Below are 18766 nucleotides of genomic sequence, written 5' to 3'. Positions count from 1 at the left end.
TGCCTGAAGGCGACGTCAAACTTGTTTATGACCTGCCGCTCCGCCTCTCCCGGTTTGACGCATGAGCTTTATCCCTGCTGCCGCGGACTGAGGAGCGATATGCCAGATGGTCTCGACCACATCAGGCTCAAACGCTGGGCCGACACACGGACAGGCCTACCGCGAGGTGAGGTTGCATTGAGGAAACAAAACAAACTGAGCGCGGAACCCTTCCCCGGACGCGGCGGCGGGCTCCGGAGGGACAGGAGACAGCCAGGCACAGAGTCAAGCTAGGCAATAAAATTGGGACCGTGGGCAGGCAACTGAGGCTTTGACACCTGTCTACCCCAGCATATGGTTCAACTTTCGGCGGGCCATATAGGGGTCCGAAGTATGGGCGACTTCCCCGGGTGGATTTCTCAAACCCGTGCATTTCACCTCTCAGGACACGAACCATAATTTGGCATTCGGTCGAGCCGGCGCCCTCAGACATCAGCTTACCGGAACCCGTTCCGCGGCCCGCGACCAGCGGCATTGGCGCCAACTGAAAACCTCGTGTTATATTATACTCAGCCTTTCCGATAGTGGAGCTCGGTGGACCACTCGATAATGCTCGCCCACGTAATCGTGCTCGAACCGTCAAAGAAGCTTTCGAGCACGACTTATGTCAGCGTCGAGCCCTGAAACGATGCTAGACTCGGTGTGTCTGATCATTGCACTCATTATCGACGCATGCTCGCGTGTGCAAAGGCAACCTGCGGAACCGGAGCTTCTGGATCGCGGCTACCAAAGTGGCGAGGGACGTGCCAAAACCCTGAGTCTTGTGCTGCACATGTGATTGGTATGGAGTTGTCCAACCACCTTGAACAAGACGTCCGGGCACTGGTAAGTGCTGGGAAGATTCAGGATTGGGACTTACGTGATCGCAATGTATTTCAACTCACTAACCGCCTTGAACAAGTCTGTTCACACAATAACGGTCACGCCTGTAGGTCAATGTTACGCTCCAAGCGTGCAACATCATTTTAAGGAAACTGCACGGCACCTGAAGGCTGCCAAAGTCAGGGACTTGGTGATCCGTTCTCAGGTGCTCTGGAACGACTTCCGCACAAATTTTGCTTTGATTTTTGAGGCGAGCGGACTCATGTTATTACAAATGAAACGAACAAGCGAGCTTTCAAGGTCACCGGGATCGAACCCGTGATGCAGAGCCAGGACGGCAGTGTGAAAGCTAGATATGTCAGGCCCCGACGGCACTGAGACCACGCAAGCCTCGAACCACCATCTCAATGCATGTCATACTCTGTTGCTACCGCAGAGACTTCTCATGCTGATGCACAGTTTTGTTTCTCATTGACGGTATCGGGACCATCCGAGCGGACAGCCGAGTTTGCAGGGAATCGACATGTTTGAGGAACCGGCCGACAGCGAAGTTTCGTCCACTGTGTGCAGCAGTGCATCCGGAGTTTCTGCCTATTCTTAATTCTACGACACCTGCATGCAGTATGGATGGCTCGGAGAGGATCGCAAAGAACTCTCAGTCCGGCGACATCCGGAGTCTGAAAGACGACTCTCGAAACTGGTAGACTTTTCCTCAAGAGGTCAATATTGTACCCGATCACCTTTTGTGTCGATGGAACAGCGTCGGCAATAGGACGGCACGAGTATCTGCTTTTCCAGCTCCACAGAGTCTCCAGAATGTTGTGACAAATGCAACACAAGGGCGGATAGAATTTCAACCGTTCACCGCTACATGATCACGATCTTTGTGCCCTCGTAGATACCGTACTACACACTCAGGCTCCGAATCTCACTCTAGTCGTCGTTGACATCCCTTGGCACGGCACAGCACTTCCTCAAGATCTGGATCTAAGACACATTTGTCCTACTCAGTCGCTGAGACATACGGCGTGTGCCGATTATTTCGCTAAGTGGAATGAAATGTCTCCGAAGCTGCCAGATTCGGCTCTAGGCACGCCAATATGCCATGTAAAGTCTAGCGGCAGTTTGAAAGTGAGAGCATGACCGGGAAATTTGATATTGGATGCATCAAGATCCTTCCAAAAAGAGAGGCACACAAGGCAATGAGGCCATATATATATACACACAATAGTCGAATAGCATGTATAGGCGTTTTCCAGTTAATAGGACGGCCTTGCTGATGAAAATCCACGTCCCAAGATGAAGTGTTCATTAGAGATCGGCGCTGTGATAGTACTCCAGCTGGGTCTCCTGCCCTGTGGAGTCAGCGCGTTCTGGAGAATGGGTTGTTCTACAATCATGAATGCTCGCATCGACCCTATAGTCAATCCTGGAGGGCTAAGTTCTCACAGCCACACAATTGTTGGTGCAAGCAACATTGGCATCGACAGCTCCTACGAGAGTTTGATAAATAGCGCCTGCACCTCTTGCGAAATTCAAGCGGACAAGTCAGCTTACTGGGCTCCCATATTGTACGTGCTTAGGATTGAGCGATAAGGCCGTCTTGACAGATTTGTTAGATTCGCCTCTCGTTTTTGTATACAGATCAGACTGACTATCCAAATTCAGATATTACCAATATGCCGATGGTTCCTTCCACGATGTTCACCAGTCTGGATCTGTTGTCTACTATCTTGGTCGCGGCCCAAATGTTGGAAAGACTATTCCTTTCCCTGAAGGGTTCAAAATGATTAGTGGCACTACTTCAGCTAGGAGCTTGGATACCAACACCTATGTAAGTCCACAGCACAGATTTTGGCAATTCCATGCTTGCAGTGCTCTGAGAAAGAACGGATTCAGCCTGACTTCAAGATCGGAATAGACCTGGGGTGACAAGAGCAATCCACCACGTCTTGTCGCCGAGGCCATCAGTTTCGCCTGCTTAGGAGCCAACAGAGCCTTACCAGAAGAGAATGGCCTAAATAACACTTCCTGGACACCATTCGACTGTATCAATGGCCTCCGGGCTCAAATCCATTTTCCAACATGTTGGAACGGCGTCGACCTTTACAAAGTTGATGGCTCACATGTTACTCATATGAACCAAATCGACAATGGAGTGTGTCCCGAGAGCCACCCTCACCAATTGCCCCACATCTTCCTAGAGACCCTATATAGTGTCGACTCAATACCGGGAGACATAGTATGTACAAGTTTCTCCTATCACTACTATCAAGCCACGCTCCGCATAATTCTCTAGTAGCCCTGGCGTAGGACCGCAAGAAAGATTGTTAACATATTCCAGACAAATGGTCGATTCGTTTTTTCCAACGGCGATTCAACAGGTAGGCATCGTACACGATACTATTGCTCGTTCCAAGGATCAAAAAGGAAGCCTGCTGACAGCATACTACCAGGATATGGTTATCACGGTGATTTTATCAACGGTTGGAACTCAACAGTGCAAGCACTTGCGATGGCGAATTGTCTAGCAACGGATAATTCGGGCCTCATTAGTTCCTGCCCATACCTACAGGAAAGCGATACAGACGGCTACAGTAGCAATTGCCCACTGAGGAAGTCCCCTGTCAACGAGACCGTCTTGGGCTTGTTAGCGAAACTTCCTGGATGCAATAGGGTTACAGAAGGCCCCTTAAATGCGAAACCCGGGGATTCGACCTGCCCTTCGTCTGTGACCCCGCCTTATATAACTCCCACGGTGAACTCGGTGGCCCAGTACACAGTTCGGCCATCAATTGGTACTTTCTACCCACCCGGCTCGCAGCAAGAATACCTCGGATGTTTCAACGATACGACTGGTGGTCGGCGGGCCCTCGACGGCAAACGCACCTCCATGGGGGCCATGGACGTCTCGACATGTCAAGCGTACTGCAATACGCTTGGGTATAGACTATCCGGTGTCGAGTACAGCACCGAGTGCTATTGTGACAATATGATTTCCAACTCCGCGAACACTAATCACCTCATTGCTGGATTTGATCAGTGTACTTGGCTCTGCAGCGCAACGATCGCGAGAGACAACGGCACTCAGGAAGTTTGTGGTGGCTATGCTTTCATCTCCATCTACAATAACACAGATCCTTTGTTTGGCCAGGCATCATCGCAGCCATACCCAAACAGTTATATCGGCTGCGCCTCCGACACATCCTCTTCACGCTCACTGCAAGGAGCTTCCACCTCTGCTTCAGGTATGACTGTCGATGCGTGTGCTGCCTTTGCCCAGACAGGCAACAGTGGCGCGGGCTACAAATACTTCGGAGTGGAATTCGGTTCTGAATGTTTTGTTGGGAACACACTCATGCCATCCAGCAAGATATTGTCTGAAACTTCGAACCCTCCAAGCACGTCATGCAATATGCAGTGCTCGGGAAAAGATTCCCAGATATGTGGAGGCGCTGGTTTGCTCTCGCTGTACTACAATCCCAATTACACAGCAAACTCGGCATTTAGCCCAAACATCGGCAGCTATCAAGCCATTGGTTGTTTGACGGATTCCCAATCCAGTAAAGGCCTACGCTCTTTAGCTGCCGCCTCGTCTTACTCGGATGACATGACAGAAGACAAATGCGTAGCGTTTTGCCACATGAAAGGCTATCGATATGCTGGGTGAGTAGTTCGAGTTTTCCTTTGCCAGAATTGCTGCGAGTCGTGGAAGACAGCTGACGTAGTGAAGAGACAGTCTGGAGTACTCCACACAATGTTACTGTGACAACGAGATCGTGAATCAGGGCGAATTGGTGAACTGTAGCAACTACGAGTTGATGGCTTGCCGTGGAAATCCCAAGCAATTTTGCGGTGGTTCAAATGTCATGAATCTCTTTCAATCTAATTAATTAGCTTAAATGTTTTCCCCGGAGGTCATATTTTTTACTCTACGTGATTCAAAAATCACAGAACGGGTCAGTCCGTTGATCATTATATTTCAAATCCATGCAATGTTTCATCCTGTGCAAAAGCCCACCATTTGAGTATTCGACATCGCACTCATCCTTATGTATCGTACGAAAGTTCCGTGCGAGTCCCAAAGATGTAGTTACTCTACTGGACAAACTCTATGCCTCGACATTGTCTTGTTTGTGCCTCATCGTCTAGAAGCTGAACATCAGAGCGAGAAGCCCTGATGTGCGGGAAACTTGAATACTCAGGCAAGGTTTTCGTGACAGATGCTTCCCGCAATCTGTTTTTTCCTACCAAGTTTTAATGACCGACCGGAGAATCGCGAAGAAAATGAGAATCCTGTGCAGCTCCACTCTATCATGTATATTCTAGCTCTGATTTGTTGTTTTAGTCCACCATCGGATTCGCTACAAGCTATCAAGCTATGCAGCATCGTCACCGAAACGTACACCAGCTTCAAATATTGGATCGTATTCGTGCAAGAGTTTCACTGCACTTGCCGATAACATGTTGTTTGCAATATCCTGGCACAGTTTGCTTAAACAAGGGCCTGTAAAGACTTTGTGTGACAGACAAAGTAGCTATTCCTGGAATAAAGTTATAATTATGGCGGTTTCGGGAAAATACTCTGATACGGATGTCACCGTGCCTCATTCTTCCCCAGCTGTATTGAAGCACTGGACATGCAACTGTACGATTTTGAACTATGAACAACACCCAGTTATGTACCTGTGTAACATGTGAGTACCGCCGTCGTGTCGGAAACTGCCCGTGTTTGTTTGTTCAGCCCTCAGGTTCGCGGCGCCTCAGTCGAGCAGGCGATGGGCTGAGCCATTGTCCCACATGGATGTTTGAGAGTTGACTGCCGTATGCTTGTGTTTGCAGGCACAAAAGCGGCTGTATGTAGTTGGGTCGTCCAGGAGGGCAGCAAACTCCAGCAGTGCTTCGCTCACTAACCGACGATTAGCATCTTAGCGCTTATAACCATCCTAGGCAGCAAACATCAGACCGTCCAGGCACAAACCCGGGAAATTCTATTTGTGAATCCGTCGATATAGACTGCCGTTGTACATGCGACTAGCGACTAGAATTAGATTTACTGAATCCCTAAGTCTCCAGCATATCACAGGTGTTGAGAGTCAGAGCTACAGTAAATCATTGCGCCGCTGGTATCACTGGGCGCATGCGCTATAATTCACATGGGCGTGGCGTCTTTCGTTCCATTTAAATAAATATCTCACTTGTTTGTGATTGATTCGACAGTTGTTTCTCCGGTTGTCTGCGATTACGTACACCTTGTTCGAAACTCCGAAGCCCTGCCTACGTCTTATCGTGCTTTAAACCTTCTGGCGAGTGCTCAGCTGAAGCTCAAGTGACGAAGATGGGGTCTTACGTCTCGGTGTTGAGATGTGAATCCCATTATGGCTTGAATATCACTTGCGATGGCAACTTCAACGCAACAAAGGAAAATAACACATTATTCGCTGGAGACTATCCCAAGGGTGCAGTCCCTGGTGACCCTGACGTTGCTGGTGTTGGGGTCAGTGTCCCACCTACTAGTCGTGCTACTAGTTACTGATATGCTCTCAGATCATATCTGTATTTATTTCGGTGACCTCATTCGCTCTTGCTCTAAGCTTTATTGATGTTGTGTGGAGGATGTGGAAACTTCGTCACAACCTCCCTTCAACTTCAACGTAAGCCACGTACTCCTTTTCTTGTGCCTCTCTCCATCATTGCTGACTCTCAGAACCATAATCTTAGTCGACAACAATTCAGTTTGACCGAGATATGTGAGACTTTAGTCCTGTCTTGCAGCGACCAACAAGTCTTTACCGGGGGTGCTTTCGCGATATCACTTCGGTATTGGAACGGATGTTCCGTAACCGCTTATCACTACAATGTGATTGCCAACATGCTGCTTCTAACGTGTGCAACGCACCTGTTGTCACTGTCGATCGTTCGCAACTATTGGCGCAATCTTTGGCAAAGCACTTTGAGAGTAATTCTCATTTTCGGGATTGTACTGGTCACGGGCCTAATACTCTCGAATCAAGATGCAGGTAGTCAAGCAAAATTCCCAACGGCTATACCACCTCTGACTCAAACAAATGATGGCTCCTTGTTTCTACCTGCCGCTTGCTACCAGGAAAATGGTCACCTTTCGAAGACCTTACAGGAGTCTCTCAATAACTTACCAGCCCTCAAAAGCGCACTTTTCCAGAGCAGTCCCGGCAATCATATACAAGGCTGGAACTTTTATCTAGTCATGCTGCTGTGGTACCTGTTTGCCCTGCTTGTCACCTACGTGCGGCGCTTTTACCATATCTTCAGGAAATATGGAATCTGGATCGCGATCGGTAGGGCTTTCATTCCTCTTTGCTGTTCGAGTTGGGACTTCGAATTAGAGGATGAGAAGAGTCACAAGCGCCACGAGAAATTCTTCAAATGGCTGCATACTATTTATATGCTCTTTGGTGTAGCTCTTGGTTCAGTGACTGCAATCATATCAGCAGACTTTATCATGAAATTGAGAAGCTGGGTTAGACATTCCGGCTGGCTGAAATCCGACTCCACGAGCTTAGGCCCTGAGGACAACGCGACTTCCTTTGGGCAAGAGGTACCCATTCTACTTACATTGTTGACTGTATTTACCGCCGCTCAGACTGTCAATGGTAAGCATACTACCTTCTGAAAGGGACAAAAAGGGTTGGATACTAAAACTACCACAGAATTATGGGATAAAAGGCATAGAAAACAGGCGTTGAATACCGCAGAGCCGCCAAACACAATGACAAGCCCGAACAACTCTCAGGACAAGCCACCAGGGAAGCCTGATCTCGAATCCACAGACTTTAATGGCACGGGTCTTGTTCACCAATACTTGTGGGAGACCGATCGTCGACCCAGAACTTTTTCACAGCCGAGTGAAGATCAACCACAGATGGCGCGCCCGATTAGATCCCCGGGCACCGCGACGGCAAATGCAGTGCCACCCAATTATAATCACGGCTCATCATCTCAGACAACTTACTCGGGTGAACCTGCCACGGAGTCTTACGGCTCTATCTCACCGGTGTCTAACTGAGGAGAGCCTTAATCATAATTAGACACATTTCATCCACGCTCACATCAATGCAGTCCTTTGGATCAAGCCTCTCTTCATGGTCCGGGCTCACGGGCTGAAGCTTCTTCAGAGTCCGCGTGCTTCTTGCCTCGTTCGCTACCACGCTCAAATTGAAACTTTCCCGGGAATACTGCACCATTAAAACCGTGCCAAGCCGCTCATGGTCTCTTTGGCTCGTATTTTGAGTTCTGTTTTTTTTTCAAAGTGGTCCGAGAGACCAAGGCGTACTATTTATGAATTTAAGTGCTAGAACATCAAAGTTGCTGACTATTTCCTTCCAATCATGAGAGACACAGCTGTCTTCGCGCTTCTTTGTCCTGACATGTCCTGGTGGCGAAGCCAAAATTAGCCTTCGCTATGGTACCTACACCTTGAGTTCAATCAACAAATTCTGTATTTCTCTCCCCGTATGGCTGTCTCTTTCACCGCCATCACTATAATCGGAGCCACATATCGGGCTGATGTGTATGTAAGCAGGTGGGGGGGGGGGGGTTAGCAGCCTACCTGTAATCCCATTAAGTGGGTGGGTGCTATAACAGAAGTTGTTGTATTCATCTGCCCATCTTCTTTCTGTCGCTGTGGAGTCGTAAGAGTTGACACTTGCACGACCTGACAATGATGAATGGGCCCTGATCAAGTGTGCCGTATCGAAGCGGAACCTTTGCATGTTCGGTAGGGCATAAAATGTGTTGGGAAAGGATTTCAGACACACTGCCACTATGCACTCAGCCTCAGAATCCTTCTTAAGTGTTTATCCTTCGCACCACCTCGGTTGCTTCAAGTCATCATTTTTGAACATCAATTATAACATCAATCGCACAACTCTCAAAATGTCTGTGCAGTCCCTGAGCCACAAGATGCAACAGCAAGCCGTGACCCATAGCCGTCTCTATGCTCCTCTCAATCCCAAAACCCCTGAGATTAGGGTAGTGAAGCTTCTTCCTTCACAGGATTTCAACGCTCCAATTGAATGCGAACTCTCACACCGTCCTTTATACAGTGAGAGCGATGGCTATGAGTCTTTATCCTACGTGTGGGGAGCTCCGGAATTTGTTGGAGAGATCCTGCTGAGTGGCGAATCGCAACCGACCACTCGGAACCTCGAAATGGCCCTGCGTTACCTGCGTCTTCCTTCTTGTACGCGAACGCTCTGGGTGGACGCAATCTGTATCAACCAGAGCGACCCCATCGAACGTGGCCAACAGGTCCGGTTGATGCGAGACATTTATGCAAATTGCAAAATGGACCTTGCCTGGATGCTGAGCTACAAGTGTACGTTGGAGCCCCCAGAGACCGGAAGGGACGGAGAAAGCTCAGTGTCGCATCCGAGCAAGGAGAAGCAGCTCGAGACTATTCACCAGGAAATGGAAACAATCGGAAAAGCAAGTAAGTTCCATTTCAACGAAGCGCTATCTTTCTTTCTGCGTGACAATTCAATCAGACTCGGAGCGTTAGAGATGTAGGCGCGCAATTTGCTCTGCGACGTCATTTGAACCCTCTTGTTTGATACACAGCAATGAGAAAAGTTGACTAATTTCATCAAAGTGGAACTCATGAAGAAGATTAATGTGAAAGATGCGACGACCCTGGATAGGATGATATTAAATACAAAGCAAAAACGCTTCGTCTACGAAGAGCCCGAAATAGAAAGCGAGCTCGACATTCCTGGCAGAACCAGGCTTGTGGACAAGCTGGACGAGTTTCTTTTGAGTTCCGAGCAATCATGGCTTCTTTCAACCGCCTTTCATGACGCGCCCATTTGGGCACGAGTCTGGACCATGCAGGAGCTCTCTCACGCGCCCCACGTCGTCTTGGTTGCTGGCCCCTATCAGTTGGACTGGGAAGTTGTGACGGGATTCCTGGGGGAGAAACCCTACGCCGACGCATTCCATGCCTTGTATGGCCACGGAGACAAGGCAAAGGCCCTCGAGAGCCATTTCGGCGGGTCACAGAAGGTAGACCATCAGCGACGAATCATGGAAGCGGGCCACAAGTCGAAGCTTTTAGATGTGCTGGCACGTTTCCAATCCAACCGTGCTACGGATCCAAGAGATCGAATCTATGGTCTGTTGGGGCTAGCAACGGACCAGCATAGTATTGTGGTTGACTACAAGAAATCGCCCGCACAGGTTTTTCAAGAAGCTACATTGTCTCTCATCGAAGACGCCAGGAACCTCGACATACTTTGCCAAACAACCTGGACAACTAGCAACGCACTCACTCATTCCAGACTTGGGAGGGGTGTGTCAGGACTGCCAACTTGGGTGCTAGACTTCTCCCGAGAGGTTGTTTACAATGAGCACTTGCAGATCCTGTTCTCCCAACGAGAAATTTACAAAGCCGGAAAGCCTAATATTTATGTGCCTTGCAAAGTTGTGGATAATAGGTTCTTGCAACTACAAGCTCTTATCCTGGGCCGCGTAAAATGCGACGTCGTCTTGGAAGGCACCAGAGCGCTTTGGAACCACGACAACGAGTTTGCGCCTCAGAATTGGTTGGCAGAGTCTGAAATCAAGACTGAGATCACAGATAAGAAGGAGCAATATAAAGGAACCGGAGAGGCCGCATTTCGTGCTTACTGGCGCACGTTGTTGATGGACTGCGCGGCCTATCCCATCACACGCCTCACCAATGACGAGGTCCTGGCTGGTGATGCTGCATTCAAAGCCATCCTTCAGTACACGATTGAGCAAGACAGGTTTGACAGGAGTCAAGGCCGTAGCGGCAGTCTAGAGGATGAGGACCTAACCCAACATTGGGACCAGCTTCCTCAGTCGATGAGACGCATGTGGAGGCGGAACTACGAATTCTGGACATTTGCTGTCACCGAAAACGGGCTCTACACCATGATCCAAAATGCAAAAGCAGGAGACGTCATCGCCTCTGTAGAGGGAGCTAAAGTGCCCTTGATTTTGCGCCCACAAGGTGCGTATGAAGGCAAGAAGATGTACGAATTGATAGGAACAGCTTACGTTCACGGTTTCATGGACGGAAAAGCCTTCGAGATGATGGCCGAGCTGGGGCTGGTTGAGGACCAAATTCTCCTCCAGTGATTTGAAAAAAGTCTTTAACCCAGAAATACTTAGAAAGGGTTATTAATTGACACGGGAATTAGAACGGCTTGAATTGGGCAAAGAAGTCCTGTCTGTCCAAAGTAGCTGTCTGCATTTGTAAAAGGTCTGCGATAGAAGTTATGAAAATTCAGGTCAACATTTTTGCGTAGACCAAGCATATTATTCAAAAGTTGAATTCTGAAAACGGCAGACACAAGAAAACACAAAGGGTTTCTAAGATGACTCAAAAGCGGTTCTTCAATTATATTTCGCAAGCCTCAATGTCGACTTTTCTTTGTTTTACCGTATTCGGCGACTGCCTCCAGATTATGAACCTCTACATTTAAGTACTCAGCCTTTCAATGGTATCAGCGACTCAGAAGAGTACCGAAAGGTATGGGAAACGGCCTGCCTAGAAAGTAATTCACATTTCAGCCATTACAAACATCAGAACAGACGCTGTCCGGAAGTGCCGAACATTTCCCTTATGTAGTCTCACCAGCATCGGTTTATGTGTCATATGTATGGATTTTTGAGCCTCAAACAAAAATTGACAGCCGATCGGTGAATGTATTCTCCTTGAAATCACAAGAGCAGATATCTCGTGAACGCCTCCCGCCATGACCGGCCGCGGGGCCCAGGCGGCCGCGCCGGCTGCCCAACTCAACAACCCAAGGCGCCACCAGTTGGCAAGAATGCGGGCCCTGCAAAGGATATTGAACTCCCTCAATTCATGTAACTGTCCTCCCGATTGTCGTGGGCCAGTTGGTGCACCGGCTCAATCGCCCCGAACGCCTCCGCCGCCACCTCCCCGATCAGGCGGAGACGGCGACAGCGACGGAGATGACGATGACGATGACGACAGCGATGGAAATGGGGATGATGATGGGGATGAGAGTCGCTTTGCTCCCGGACAGGTCACCCGCAGGGCAAGTGCGCGCATAAATTCCACGGTGCTCGCCGGAGCAAGAGGGACAAGGGACGTGCATCTGGAAAAGGCCGGCATAGGGGCACGGCTACGAGCGTCTCTTCAAGTACACACTGACCCGCAGGGCAACCGCACTCGTCTGGGATACTACGCGGACCTCTTCTGCAAACTTGATGGGGATGATCGGGAGGAACACCACATTGGTTACATCACAAGCTGGCGTCTCTCCAAGCCGCCCAGGCAGCGGCAATTCGAGGGAAACCCTCAACCGTGGGTTGAGGAATGGTTGAGTGGCGACTTGGGAAGCCCAGACGATGTTTCCAGACCATTCAAAGAAACGCTTAGGTTGTTGTACGATGAAACTGGTCAGTGGAAAGCTGTCGAAAATGAGACCTTCCAGGATGCCTTGAGCGATACTGGGACGGAGCTCGTCTTCATTGACATGATATGGATCAAACATAAGAATGCAACAACTGGTTTTGAGGTGAGTCTTGATACGTGAACCATCCGAAACCTTCGGGAGATCAGAAGCTAACTTTTCAATGTCCAGTATTCAAGCAAACGCATTGGCGCATACTTTTTGGACATGTTCTACAAACTGGCGACAAATGGAACTCTACCAGCGTGGTACAACATCAACCTGCCTGTGACATTCATCATGAGAGTAGGCATGCCGTCTGACAACAGTTTGTCAGAATTGTGGCTCGACAAACACCCTCAGCAACCTGAAGAGGACGCTCAACTATATTCCGACAGGATCGGTGACAAGATCGAACGATGGTTCCAGATCGTGGAGCACTATGGCTATATAAAGATCCATATACATCACCGTATCCTGGCACAAATCTTCCGTGGTCAGCCCCAATGCGAAGGCCTTCGCTCGCTTGACAATGGCACTGATCCTGCGCCGCCGCCCACAGAACCAGCTCCGAGGTCTGTACTTTCGACCATTCGATCATGAGCTAAGGTGTAGCTCATGCGTGTTAAGGCTTTGCGAGTCCATTCTCTAGTTCGCAAATATATCTACTCTTAATGACCAAGTACGCATCGCCCTCGTCATTATGATAGGACGTATGAATGTCTCCTCATATACTCTATTTTGCGATACCATAGTCTTCTTGAATTTGATTCCAAAAAATCTAGCTAGCACCTCGAACGAGGGAGATACTCAAAGAGCGGATAACTCAGCGTTGTGTTTATCACTTAAGCCAGGAACATTGAATAGAAGATAGTCTGAATCCCATTTCTTCTCTTCTCATGAATACTTCCAGATAAAAGGATTTCGCTGAATCGGGTGAGAACTCAAGTACATTATGCCGTGTTGAATTAGTCCCCTTGAAATTTTCCATTGGCCGAAGCGTGAGAAATGTGAGTTTGTTTCACTCTCACAAAATCATTGAGTGTGTGCGATCAAACTTAATTAAACAGCCCTAATTTGAAACTACGATGATTTTACTCCGCCCAATTTCAAAATCTCTGCAATAACATCAGGGCTTCCCAAATACTGTTGCCGCTTGAGGACAACGTGAGACTCCTCACCAGCCTGACTTTGCTTCCAGCTATCCCACTCCGCTATCCCCTTCTTCAGAAGGCCCAGCTGCGCGAGATCATTTTCATCCCTCACCCGCCCCTTCTGGCGCTCCTTCCAGTCCTCGAGCTCTTGAATAGAGACTGCCACGTATTTCAGGCTCCTTTGCTTCAGAAGCTGGCGCACTTCCCCGTGAGAGCTGACTAGAACGATGGCACCCGATGAGCCTCGCGCTGTGTCCTGGATATCGTCGATGTATTTGATTGTCCCAGCTGGGCTCTTGAGGTCGTAACCCGACGAGTCGAGGTCAACCACAGTGTGCCCCGTCCATGTTTGCGCGAATGTAGTCTTGCCAGCACAGGGCCAGGCAGAGATGATGAGGGTTTGTTGGGTCTGAGAAGCCATGGCAGCTGATCTGACTGTATTCAAAAAGCCTCGGTAGATGAGAATGTATATCAAAAATCTCGCCAGGTAGTGATATTTGTGCAGTGAAGCGAAAGGCTGTACTGTCTTACGTAGTCCAATATGAGCGTACTCATATTTCAGAAGAAATCTCGAGATAATCAGTTCCGACAAGATTATTTCTAGTCTGGCAAAATCAAGCGGTAGCCCGCATCACATATTGAACAAAGAATGAAAAGACAAAAGAGATTCAAAGGACTTTTCCTTTGACAATACAACAGGCAGATGGCGTAGCTTGTCATTTGTTCGATGCAAACTGGCTCTTTTGTAATGCTGCTGAGGCTCTCCATTCGTTTTAAGTTCTTAGTTGACATGTTACTATTGTTAACATTATCTTTGCTGCATGGCAGACATCAGACAGAACGTCATGCCCGGGTCTATCCCAGGTCTCTAGTCTAACAAATATGTATATGTACAAGAGAAAGTAAGTAAAAACACAGTTGAAAAGGAAAGTTCGCTGTAAAGCCCGATTTTTTATAGCCTCCCACGCGCCATATGTATATGTGAATGTACGATGTCCAAAGTAACAAAACAAATGTCCACGCTGAAGTCATGCTGCCATAACACCAAGCCGCTCTATATCATATTCTGGGATATACTACTGTTCCGTCGCCTCGCGTAGATCGAGCTGGGCCCGGCCTTCTCATTCAGCGACGTATCGAATTGGACCGTCTTGGCACCAGAGACGTGAACCATCTGAGGCGGCTGCATCATCGCATCGGGCGGCGGCGCCGGGCTCCGGTGGCCGTCAGAGCTGCCGGGGCTGGGCACAGGCGAGCCGTGGTAGCCGAGGGTGGGTGAGTGTCGGCCGTAAGGGCTCGTCGCGCCCGACGCAGACGACGGGACCAGGTAAGGACCGTGCGAAGCCCTCTTACTGGGCCCATACCCCGGCGAAAGGGGCTCAAATGGGTTGCGGGACGAGGGTGCAGGGGAGATTGGGCTTGGGGGCGTGGGTAGAGGCGAAGTAGCGCTCGTGCTCGGGCTGTACGGGCTGCTGAAGGAGATGGTGTCTTCGCCGCTGCCGCTGATGTATGAAAACCGAGCGCTCACCCTCTTGCTCGCCCTCGCGTTCGTCTGGGCGCCTACGACAGCGACACTCATGCGCCTCCCGCCTTCCACCTCGTCCTCGTAGATGGCGTTTTGGTTCGTGACAGGGGTCGTCTCCTCCAGGCGAAGGACAACCTCAACGGCTTTCTCGTCCTCAATGACCTTGGGGTGCCTCTTTGCGAAGTAGCGCGCGTACTTGTACAGACTCCAGTAGCAACTGGCGACGTTGACCAGTGTCAGGACGAGTTTGTAGGGCATGTAGTATAGCAACAGCACGTCCCAACCGATGCGCTCGTTCCTCATTCGGAGATGAACTTCGTTGAAAATGACCACGTTCGCGAGGTAGAGCACCACAGTGCCGGCAAGCAGATACCCGCAGAACGCGGGTGCGACAAGGAAGGAAATGGGCAGGATGAAAGGAGTGAAGAGGTACAACAGCGTCTCGTAGACCTCTTGGAAAACAAAGATCTTGGCGCCAATCTCCCACCAGCCGAGCTTCCAGCTCGTGAGGATGTAGTGCATGTTGTAGTACATGCCGTTGACGAAGAAGAAATTCCATCGCATGAACCGCTGTTTGAAGACAGTCATCTCGCCAAACCCGCCGCGGCTGCCACCGCTGCTGAAGAACACAGCCGGCGGGGTCTCAGTCTCGACGAAGACGGATGTGCACATCTTGATCCTACCGCCAAGTCGGCGGCAGCTGTGGCCAAAGAACCAGTCTTCGGAGACGGAGAACCCAGGGTGGTCGTGGAACGTCTTGATGAGGAACTTGCGATCCCAGAGCGAGATCGCGCCGTGCGGGAAGGTCGCGCTGCCCATCTTGCCGGCCAGGGCGCGCTGAAGACCCGAGATCTTGTACTCTAGGTCCTGGGCCTGTTGGCAGTATGTGCCCTTGGAAGAATTCGGCCCGACACTCTTGATGGTGTAGCCGATCGACCGTACCTTTTCTGTGAGGCGCTCGGACACGATGGGGAAGTTTGGCGGTAGCGCGCAGTCGTCGTCGATGAGCAGGACGTTCTTGAAGCCCTTGGCGGCGTAGCATCCCACGAACTGGGCCACAATCTTGGAGCCGACAGGAGACCAGATGTGATTGACACCATAGGGAATGCAGACCTCCTCAGTGTTGTCGAGAGGTGTCTCGGAGTTGCCGTTGGCGATGACGAAGATATGTGAAGGTGGGAAGACTTTCAGGGCTGCGGTGAGGGTGGCCCCTATCAGGCCCGCAGACTTGTAACAGGGAATGAGAAGGGCCGTGTTAGCGACGCCAGGCAAGGCGGTCCGGTCAAAATCATCCGGAAGTTCGAGGACTGGTGGCTCCCTTTCGAAAAAGATGAGGAGAGGAGCAAACGAGTAAAATGCTGCAATAGCGATGGTGATGGACCATCCCCCAGCGACGACAAATTTTGTCGATATTAACCAATACATCCAATACACTGCTCCCTTCCAGAGAGGCATGCCGATCAACACGAAATAGATGAAGCAGATCAATATCGTGTAGATAGTGATTTCGAAGAGAACCTCCACCCACCGCTTCCGTTGCAGCTCGATACCTCTGGCCTTGGCCTTTTCATATGCCTCAGCTATTGAACTTCGGCGTGCTCGACCGATGACATTTCGTGCTGTCTCTTGTACCTTGTCCGGTACTACAGCATCCACGACCCTCCGTACAGTATTATTGCGCCTGGGCACGTCCTGTGGGCTGTATGTTGAGGAATCCTCGTCGCCCCAGACAGAAGATATAGCATCGGAAGAGCGATCCTGAAGCGGGAACCTATGCTGAGGTATAGGCTTTGAGTCGAACTCAGGGAAGGCCTCTGTGTCGTTCGGGTGTGGCAGTCCAGCTTCGACGTCCTTGTCTGCGGCCTTTTCCAGGTAGACGGATTGGTGGACAGAACGTCTGTCGTGATTCGTCACCGGGTCACTGGTTTTCCTCGGCCGCCCTGATGCTTGAGTCTCTTGCCATGACACCCTCTTGTCCGAGGGTGGCAGGAATGACCGTCGCCTGTATTCATCGAGGACCTGCTGGACTGGTCCATACGTGTCCTGGTCTTGGTTTTGATCCTCATGCTGTCGATGGTGAGACCCACTAGGCAGGAAGCCATTATGTATGCGAGAAGGCTGTCTTCGGTGGCGAATATGAGGCGTGTTCGAGAATGATGGGAAGTCGTCACCTCTCCTTGAGACCGACAACAACCTCTGGGGGATGATCACATCCTTCTGCACCTTGACCGATGCGGATCTCTTCATGCCTCCACTCATTTTGAATTAAACGATCGAACGTTGGCTAAGGGGCCAACAGTGAAGGGCTGACAAGCCGATACAAAGAATGAATGACTAAGGGTAGTAAAGAATGTAATAGAGCCAGAGGCTCACCTTGATCGAAGGGATGGGTCGATATGAGACATAAAAGAGAACGAACGTCTATAGTCCCGAGGAACTACTTGCCCATAGCTAGATGGACTAGAGGTGACTGAAGAAACGGGAAGCACGGAAAAAAGAAAAGATGTGAGTCTTGCCTCACACACCCACGAGTATTACGCAAGAGGGAGGAAGCTATGCCGTCTACCCAGTAGGATCTGTTTCGGTGGACGCCCTAGCGATCGACGGCATGGATTACATGGGAGCAACGGACTCACCAAGGGGTGGCGCTGTCGTCCTCTTCCCGCGTCCTCGTCCGATGCCCAGGAACAGCAAGGAAAAGATCTCTCCCACCACTAAGGGGACGCGTGGTAGGTCTGTGGCACCGAGTCAACCTCTTGTGAACCCAATCTTCTCAGCCTCATTGAGGACTGGGGAGTGGGTATCCGCAGTAGCGTACAGGCCACCGGGACTCGTGGTACGGTGGGGGAAAGGGGACCCACGGGCCATGGGCCACGGTGCTGCAGTTGTTGTTGGTAATGGAAATTTCGGACATGCCCCATCATGACGCTCCTTCGCGGCCGTGGCACAGAGGCTCACCTGCATGGCGCTCGTGAGAGGTGCCGAAAAGCCGCCAAGCTGAGCTTGCGTGCGGCGACTTCGTCTTGTGTGATACGGTCGGCTTCAGCCCGAGGAAAATCCCGAGGTCGAGGCTGTCGAACCCAAATGTGTCCGATCCTTTCGTATCCAGAGGAAGGGCGAAGGACGTGCCGTGAAGGTGAAAGAGCCGTGGAGCCTAGGAGCGGTTGGGGTCTGGAAGTCTGTTGTTGATGGTCGAGTCAGTCGGAACCTAAAAACGTTCTTTTTTGGAATGAGGGCCCTTTCTCACCGCGGCGATGAGCTTACTTAACTGCGACACCCCCTCATCGGCCCCCTTTCCCCAGTGATTCTTTCACCTATATCATCCAAGCAAGGGAGTGCTGTGCAGTATAGTTACGGCCCGTGCCTTGGCTTATTTGTGTCCAGGTAGCTGCCGTCTCATCTCTCTTCCCCGAGACTCATGTGCGTAGAATATGTCCTGTCCCATCTACACTGGCAAATTCGCCAGGTTGAGCAGACATTGGTGCAGGAATCAGACATCACACCCCGGAAAGAACTAGACCTCGAAACCCTAGCAACTTTTCATCAGTCTGCCTTCGCTTGAGTGAGCTCGTCATCCTTCCTGGCAAGGCTGCGGAGGAGATATCCGAGGACATGACGAATTCTCGACCCGAGACCTATGCGCTAGTGCGCTCTGCGGCACCACCGTCTACCGTCCCACCGTCCCAGCTGCTGTACCCCAGCGCTTTGATGGTTGACCACACGGCACCCATGCGAGTGGAGAGAGAAGAGGTATCCAGTGCTAGGCAAGGTGGGGATATCCATGCACTAACAAAATTTTGAGA

General features: G+C 50.4%; 5 protein-coding genes across 5 annotated transcripts; 3 read left to right on the top strand and 2 right to left on the bottom strand.

Moving 5' to 3' along the window:
- Window positions 1-2160: 2160 nt before the first annotated feature.
- J7T55_014695 (uncharacterized protein) lies at window positions 2161-4754 on the top strand (the record flags this gene model as incomplete). Its single annotated transcript, XM_053135008.1, has 6 exons — window positions 2161-2432; window positions 2530-2695; window positions 2783-3103; window positions 3206-3245; window positions 3318-4527; window positions 4601-4754. 6 exons carry the CDS (start codon window positions 2161-2163, stop codon window positions 4752-4754), a joined length of 2163 nt encoding a protein of 720 aa, XP_052987328.1.
- Window positions 4755-8775: 4021 nt separating this feature from the next.
- On the top strand, window positions 8776-10998 carry J7T55_014694 (uncharacterized protein; the record flags this gene model as incomplete). The annotated part of the gene is made up of 2 exons (XM_053135006.1): window positions 8776-9331; window positions 9491-10998. 2 exons carry the CDS (start codon window positions 8776-8778, stop codon window positions 10996-10998), a joined length of 2064 nt encoding a protein of 687 aa, XP_052987327.1.
- A 620-nt stretch (window positions 10999-11618) lies between these two features.
- On the top strand, window positions 11619-12887 carry J7T55_014693 (uncharacterized protein; the record flags this gene model as incomplete). Its single annotated transcript, XM_053135005.1, has 2 exons — window positions 11619-12410; window positions 12477-12887. 2 exons carry the CDS (start codon window positions 11619-11621, stop codon window positions 12885-12887), a joined length of 1203 nt encoding a protein of 400 aa, XP_052987326.1.
- A 480-nt stretch (window positions 12888-13367) lies between these two features.
- Window positions 13368-13859, bottom strand: J7T55_014692 (uncharacterized protein; the record flags this gene model as incomplete). The annotated part of the gene is made up of 1 exon (XM_053135004.1): window positions 13368-13859. One exon carries the CDS (start codon window positions 13857-13859, stop codon window positions 13368-13370), a length of 492 nt encoding a protein of 163 aa, XP_052987325.1.
- Window positions 13860-14492: 633 nt separating this feature from the next.
- J7T55_014691 (uncharacterized protein) lies at window positions 14493-17222 on the bottom strand (the record flags this gene model as incomplete). Its single annotated transcript, XM_053135003.1, has 1 exon — window positions 14493-17222. One exon carries the CDS (start codon window positions 17220-17222, stop codon window positions 14493-14495), a length of 2730 nt encoding a protein of 909 aa, XP_052987324.1.
- Window positions 17223-18766: the final 1544 nt, after the last annotated feature.

This window comes from Diaporthe amygdali, assembly GCF_026229845.1.
Source record: "Diaporthe amygdali strain CAA958 chromosome Unknown NODE_50_length_292117_cov_63_955086, whole genome shotgun sequence".
Taxonomy (NCBI): Eukaryota; Fungi; Ascomycota; class Sordariomycetes; order Diaporthales; family Diaporthaceae; genus Diaporthe; species Diaporthe amygdali.
Note: the sequence above shows the minus strand (reverse complement) of the source record. Positions and strands in the feature narration are given on the sequence as shown.